Genomic DNA, 6,699 nt, shown 5'->3' with positions numbered 1-6,699 from the left:
CATGTATCAATCAGTAAAATAAAATATTGATCCTCCTGGGTAACAGCTTTCCAGAGAACTCCAGTGGGTCTACACTGAAGCTAAAAATCACACTTAACATAAAGACACTTTGCTGATTAAATTCAAGAAGCAACCATCTTTTTGATGAAATGAATTATATTAAGTCTTCAACTCCTTGTTAATTAGCACAGCTGGAAGACTTGCACACAGAGGAAGCCACGTCCTGCCAACGGCTCAGCTACTGAGCACATGGATTTGCCACATAGAATCATAGAATCCCAGACTGGTTTGGGTGGGAAGGGACCTTAAAGATCACCCAGTTCCAACCCCCCTGCCAGCAGCAGGGACACCTTCCACTAGACCAGGTTGCTCAAAGCCTCATCCAGCCTGGCCTTCAACACCTCCAGGGAGGAGCAGCCCCAACTTCCTTAGGCAACCTGTTCCAGTATCTGAATGATAGATACTCCACAGCTAGGCAAGTCTCACTGACCTAAGCATGATTATTTGGTAATATAATATTAAATATTGGGAAAAATATTATTCTAACCGAACAAATCACATTTTTTACACCAGAAGTGAGCACTTAAGTTACACAGGAGGAAACACACAAAATAGGAAAATTCCAACAAAGTGGTTAGGGAAAAATGTGAAATTGGCAATTACTTTAATCAAGCCTAGTGCAGATGTGCTCCTCTTGGAGAGACAATGTATTTCCTTTTTTACTTTTCTCACCCTGAAATGTAAATAGCACAGAATCACATTGACATGCAATGGACAAAGAAACTCATTGCATCAAAAATACATGAAACTTTAAGTTAATTTTAAGTTGTAGAAATGCATGAACTGCATTGGCTAAAGGTTTGACCCCAGAGGTCCACAACTACATGGTTGTTTGGTGCACTGGAATGGTTTCCCACATATAAGCACATGTGTATGTCACGTGTATATGTCTGTATGCGTACGGAGCCGTCAGAGCTGACTCAGTTGTCTTCTGATAACGGCAGCAATCCTGCTCCGGGGCTCGTTGAGGGAAGCTGCCCTTCCTCTTGGAGGATGTGATGGGGTCAGAGGAGGCAAGCCCAGGCTGCTGCCGCCACCGCTGTGATGCTGACCGGAGGTGGCTGCCTTCGCAGCTCTGGAAATACCAAACTGTCCGGGGAGATTGATTTCCTTCCCAGCGCTGGGGCTCGCGCGGCTTTTCTGTCCGTAATCAGCCAGCAGGGCAGCAGAGGAGGTTAGGCTGCCCTGAGTCAGGGAACACGGCGATAACGGGAAGTTTCCACTGAGCTTTTTGAGTTCCAGTACTTGTTCCCTGGCTTGAGTCAAAGCTGCAGTCAGCTCATAGCGTTCCTCACACTCTCTGCGCACTGTTTCCTGGAGAAGAGTGTTCTGCAAAACAGAAACAAACACTGGCTTTATAAAATGCCCTTAGTCAAACCGTGTGCCCACTCAGTTCCTCGGGTGGAGGGCTGGGGTGGCCGGAGGGGGGTGATGGACAACAAACCCTTCAATACATCCCCGTATCCTGGTTTCTCTGAAAGTCATTCAAAGGATGTACCCGGCGTTTACACACCCATCACTCCCTCAGGGGACAGTGGAAAATATGAGGTAAGTTATCAGAATTACTTCTGACCTCCTGCCCATCCTCCAGCTAAGGGGGAAACTGGGAATGCTGCTCTTGGAAAGGAAAAAGCAATGTACACAGTTTGAGTATGACTGAGCCACTTCGTTATGATAAGATCATAGAATCATGGAATGGTTTGGGTTGGGAGGGACCTTAAAGCTCATCCAGTTCCAACCCCCCTGCCAGCTTCCACTAGACCAGGCTGCTCAAAGCCTCAGATGTTCAAGAACTTCTCCTCCTCTGTAGTTTAAATAATTGTGCAGAGATTTTTTTTTATTATTATTATTTTTGGTGCTGGCATTCTTTATTGGTTTTTATTTCCCAAAGGATTGGGATAAATGATTTTTCAATCTAGTGGTTTTCACAAACATTGCACTGTGATTCCTGATACCTAAATGGTAAGTGACTGGGGCTGGGCCTTGAGCAGACAACTGGAAGTGTCCCCGTATCACCAAAGTCCCCAGGTTGGTATGTTATGAAGAACCTATTTGTGATGCTAATTTTCCTGGTTTCCAGCTGAAATTAAAAGTAAATAAAACACAAAGGATAACAGCACTAAATTGATTCATAAAAGGATCTAAAGCTACTAGAGAGTGGCCAGAGGAGGCCACTGAATTGGTGAAGGGTTTAGAGGAGAAGCTGTACGAGGAGAGGCTGAAGTCACTTGGTGTGTTCAGCCTGGAGAAGAGGAGACTGAGAGGAGATCTCATGGGGGTCTAGAACTTCCTCCCAAGGGGAAGAGGAGGGGCAGGCGCTGATCTCTTCTCTCTGGTCACCAACGAATGCCAGGAGCAGAGGGAATGGCAGGAAGATGTGGCAGGGGAGGGGGAGGTTGGCCATGAGGAAAAGGTTCTTGAGGCAGAGGGTGGTGGAGCACTGGAACAGGCTCCCCAGGGAGGTGCTCATGGCCCCAAGCCTGACAAGATTCCAGCAGCATTTGGCCAAGGCCCTCAGGGACATGGTCTGAATGTTGGGATTGTCCTGTGCTAGGGCAAGAGTTGGACTCATGATCCTGTGAGATCATCAATCACAACTTTCTATGATTCTACAAGCTGAAAATATCCACTTTTTTGTTCTTCTAGGCAAGGAATTGTTTCTGACACCAGGAGGCCCATGAGAATGGAAGGGAAGCAACGACCAAAGCAGTCTCCAACACAGAGAGTGATGATCGAGTCACATGGAGGACTCTCTCAGTCATGCACAGCCTCGTTGCCCAGACAAACTTTTCTATGTAAACCTCTTCAGCACTAAGAGCATGAGCTGTGTGCCAGGTCACATCACGTATCACCTTCAAGTGAGGGCAAACATTTGTATTTGAAATTCTCCATGTGATTATGGCAGGGGGTGTATACAGGGAAGAAAATGTGTAAGAAAGATAAACTCAACAGCACTTTTTTGATGTTTTGAAGAGCAAATAGTTGTGGCAGTAAAGTCAGAGCACAGCAGTGTGTTCCCACGGAAGTGGAAGGTGGTAAGCCTTGTTTAGCCAAGAATTGGTTACTAAAACTATTACATTTCTGCACGCGTGTTCCTGTCAAAACTTGAAAAATGATGGAGAAATGAAAAGTCCTTTGTTGACCTATTTTTTTCTTTTTTTAGATTTTAAAATTTTACTTTGGTCAAAGCATCTGTAGTGGATGGAGAGTAGAAACACAGAAGTTCTGCTCAGGCTGTCTAACCCCTGTGCCAAGTGCAAGTGAAGGAGCTGATGGAGAAGGAACTTGCAGAAATGGGAGAGATGTCAATATACAGAATAACTTATTCTCTAATACATAACTCTGCAGACAACTTAATTAAATAAAGTTAGACATTACTTTCCCTGCCACTCAGATGGTCCCTGATAGTCCACGAAATGATTTGTAAGTGTTACCTGCAAATCTGAGGAAGTATCCTGGTGTGCAGTTTATCCTAAAACCAGTTTCAATTTTCAACCACTCTCATCTCCCCATTTCCCAATATAATTAGAGGAAGAACTCTGCTTCAGAGTGGGGAAAACTAACATAAGCAGAGGTGGTGGAATCTCACAACTGAGGATAACAGTGTGTTCCTTACTCTGCTGAAGTTCCTGACCAAGACTTGAGGAGGGCACGTCTTTCCAAGAGCCTCTTCCATAGGTACAGGACAGAACGACTGCCAACATCATTCCAATTCCACTAACACTGTGTTTCTGAACCTTTTTCAAGGAATAAATAAATATCAACCCAAGCCCTAATTAATTTTGAAGAGTTTATTTTCACTGTTTACCAATTTTTTTTCTGCCACTTAATTACTTTGGACATTCCAGCCCAATCTTATCTACAGTCCCTGACTTCACTGCTTTCACATCTCTCAGAGCAGCACAGCTCTCTCTCCTCCCTTCCCATTATATTCCAAACATTCAGCAAATGCTTGTGGTAAGAATATCCATCAGTCAAATTACCCTTCACATGCGATTAATTTTTATGCATTCCTGTGTTCCAGAGAGTGGCTTTCCTGGTGGGAGGTGGGATACATGCCCAGGGTGGGATACATGAGCAGGGCAGGATGGACACTCATACTCCCACATTAGAAGATGCAATCCCTGTCCCAGAAGCCATTCAGAACAGGACTGTGTCCACTCTCATTCCTATTGACAGGAGGAAGTTCTTTCTTATAAATTATTTCCAAAATAAATAAGATTTCTGGGAGGATTCCTGTCTTGTTCAAAGAATGAGAAATGTCCACATTTTCTACTTCAAAAAACATGAAGAAAGCTTTATTGTTTACTCATGTTTATGTAGTGTGATGTGAGGCTAGAGACTAGGAAACTAATGTCTTGCAAGACTTGAAAAAATATATATATTTAAAATAAAATACTAGTTTAAGTGCTTTCTGAATTTAAAAATTCACATATTTTGTGATACATTGTATTTATGAAATTATGATGGACTTGGTTCATAAATCTTTTCATTTCAATGGTTTTTAAACCGGTTTGTAACAGGGTCTGAAATATAGATGCTTTGAATTATTTTACAAGTCACATGTCTAAGTAAAAATAGCAAGGCATTTCCTTGGTCATGTTCCTACCTCCTCTTGAACTTGACTCAAATTGTGAATCAGTTGTGTCCTCTCCTGGCTTAATTTTTCCAGTTCATCTGACTTATGTTGAATTTCTTTCCTCATATTACCCAGAAATGATTCATTATTGCTCTTTTCCATTGTCAGCTGAAATTCAAGCTCAGTAATAAGTCTTTTAAGGCTCTGAATTTCTTTTTCCTTATCTTCATCTTTCTCTGCAAGTTTGATCTGGGCATCTTGTAGCTTCTTTTCAAGAATTTCTGTCTCCATCCTTAAGGTATTGGTGGCACTGGATATTAATCCTGGTATCTGCATTAGATTAGACAAAAAATGCATTAGTCTACATTCAGTGGCTGTCTTTAGAAATGAAGAATTAAGTAGCAGACAAATGTTGACTTCAGGAAAAAAAAATACAAAAGCAAACATACAGGACCTCAGAGACAAAAAAAAAGGCTTTGAATTTGCATAATACCCTCAAAGGATATCAGAGAGCTGTAAATTAATCAAAAATCACTCAAGAGATTAATGAGTGTGTCCAAGATAAAACAGAAATAGAGGGAAAACGGGAAAATTTAACTTCTTTACTGCAAGCCAGCATCTCTTCAGGGTTTTAAAATCACAGTCAAATATTTGCAAAGTCCAACTGTTACTTTCAGCTCTTTAAAATACTACATAATGAATTTTAAATAACGACATACTTCCATCAAATTTCTTTGATTTTTCCAGAATTCTCAAGAAATGTGTCAAGTCTTTTGAAAACTAAGATTACAGGTACAATTTTCAATTTCTATATAAAACCTGAAAAACTGTAGGTCTGGGTGGCTGGGAACAGCCAACCATGTGTGATGCAACCACCAATACAGCCAAGAAAGCCATTAACTGGTAACTAGAGTAGTTACTTTTTAGACTGTTCCATTAAAAAAATCATAATAATAATAAAAAAAAAAATCAATCATATGCCACACACCAAGACTGGGAAAAAATACAGGATTACACATAAAAGTTTTATTCCTTCACATACCACTTTTCAATAGTTTACACCACCTACTGCCACAAAACTTTTCTCTGGAGTGTCACACACCTTCTTCTGGAGCTCTTCATGATCCCTCTGATATTTTGTGATGAGTTCTTGCTGTTTTTGTCTCTCAATGTCTAGTTCCACTCTTGCTTCTTCCTTGACTTTAAGAATTGCCTGTTTGTGTCGTGCTTCACCTTTAGCCAGATCAATCTCCATCTAGGGAACAAGTGTTTTTTAATTACATGTACAAATTCATCTTAACATATTTTTCACATTCCACACCTCCATAAATGACGTGAAATTTGGCAGACTGAGAATCTGGGTGCTGAACAAACACATCCAAATGTTGGCAATCATTCAATCACCTCCTTTAGGGAGGGGATTCTGCCCCTCTGCTTCACTCTCCTGACAACCCACCTGCAGTGCTGCCTCCAGTGCTGGGGACACCAACAGCAGAAGGACATGGAGCTACTGGAGCCAGTCCAGAGGAGGCCACCAGGATGATGCCAGGGCTGGAGCAGCTCTGCTGTGAGGACAGGCTGAGAGAGTTGGGGCTGTTCAGCCTGGAGAAGAGAAGGCTCCGGGGAGACCTTCTAGTGGCCTCCCAGTACCTGAAGGGGCTCCAGGAAGGCTGGGGAGGGACTTTGGCCAAGGGCAGGGAGTGACAGAACAAAGGGTGATGGCTTGAAAGTGGCAGAGGGGAGATGGAGCTGAGATGTGAGGAAGAAATTCTTTGGTGTGAGGGTGGTGAGACAGTGTCCCAGGTTGCCCAAGGAAGTTGTAGATGCCCCCTCCCTGGAAGTGTTGAAGGCCAGGTTGGATGAGGCTTTGAGCAACCTGGTCTAGTGGAAGGTGTCCCTGCTGATGGCAGGGGGGGTGGAACTGAGTGAGCCTAAAGGTCCCTTCCCATCCAAACCAGTCTGGGATTCTATGAACTGCTGGAGCTGGCAGCTCTGAGATGTCTCACAAGCCCCAAGGCCTCCCCAGCAGCACTAAGATGTCTCACAAGCCCCAAGGCCTC

General features: G+C 43.0%; 1 protein-coding gene across 1 annotated transcript; it reads right to left on the bottom strand.

The window, feature by feature from the left end:
* Window positions 1–969: 969 nt before the first annotated feature.
* Window positions 970–5,894, bottom strand: LOC104518837 (leucine-, glutamate- and lysine-rich protein 1). The gene is made up of 3 exons (XM_010168685.2): window positions 5,742–5,894; window positions 4,670–4,969; window positions 970–1,389 (listed from the first exon to the last, which is right to left on the bottom strand). Exons 1-3 carry the CDS (start codon window positions 5,892–5,894, stop codon window positions 970–972), a joined length of 873 nt encoding a protein of 290 aa, XP_010166987.2.
* Between the last annotated feature and the right edge of the window lie 805 nt (window positions 5,895–6,699).

Source organism: Antrostomus carolinensis, unplaced genomic scaffold (assembly GCF_000700745.2).
Source record: "Antrostomus carolinensis isolate BGI_N321 unplaced genomic scaffold, ASM70074v2 scaffold36565, whole genome shotgun sequence".
Classification (NCBI taxonomy): domain Eukaryota; kingdom Metazoa; phylum Chordata; class Aves; order Caprimulgiformes; family Caprimulgidae; genus Antrostomus; species Antrostomus carolinensis.
Note: the sequence above shows the minus strand (reverse complement) of the source record. Positions and strands in the feature narration are given on the sequence as shown.

Excerpts from the sequence above, each read along its gene's own strand:
- LOC104518837 (XM_010168685.2), bottom strand. The coding sequence starts at position 5,894 with ATGGAGATTGATCTGGCTAAAGGTGAAGCACGACACAAACAGGCAATT. Across the intron at positions 4,970-5,741 it reads ATGAAGAGCTCCAGAAGAAG|ATACCAGGATTAATATCCAG; the intron begins GTGTGTGACACT and ends AATCTAATGCAG. Across the intron at positions 1,390-4,669 it reads TGAGTCAAGTTCAAGAGGAG|AACACTCTTCTCCAGGAAAC; the intron begins GTAGGAACATGA and ends TCTGTTTTGCAG.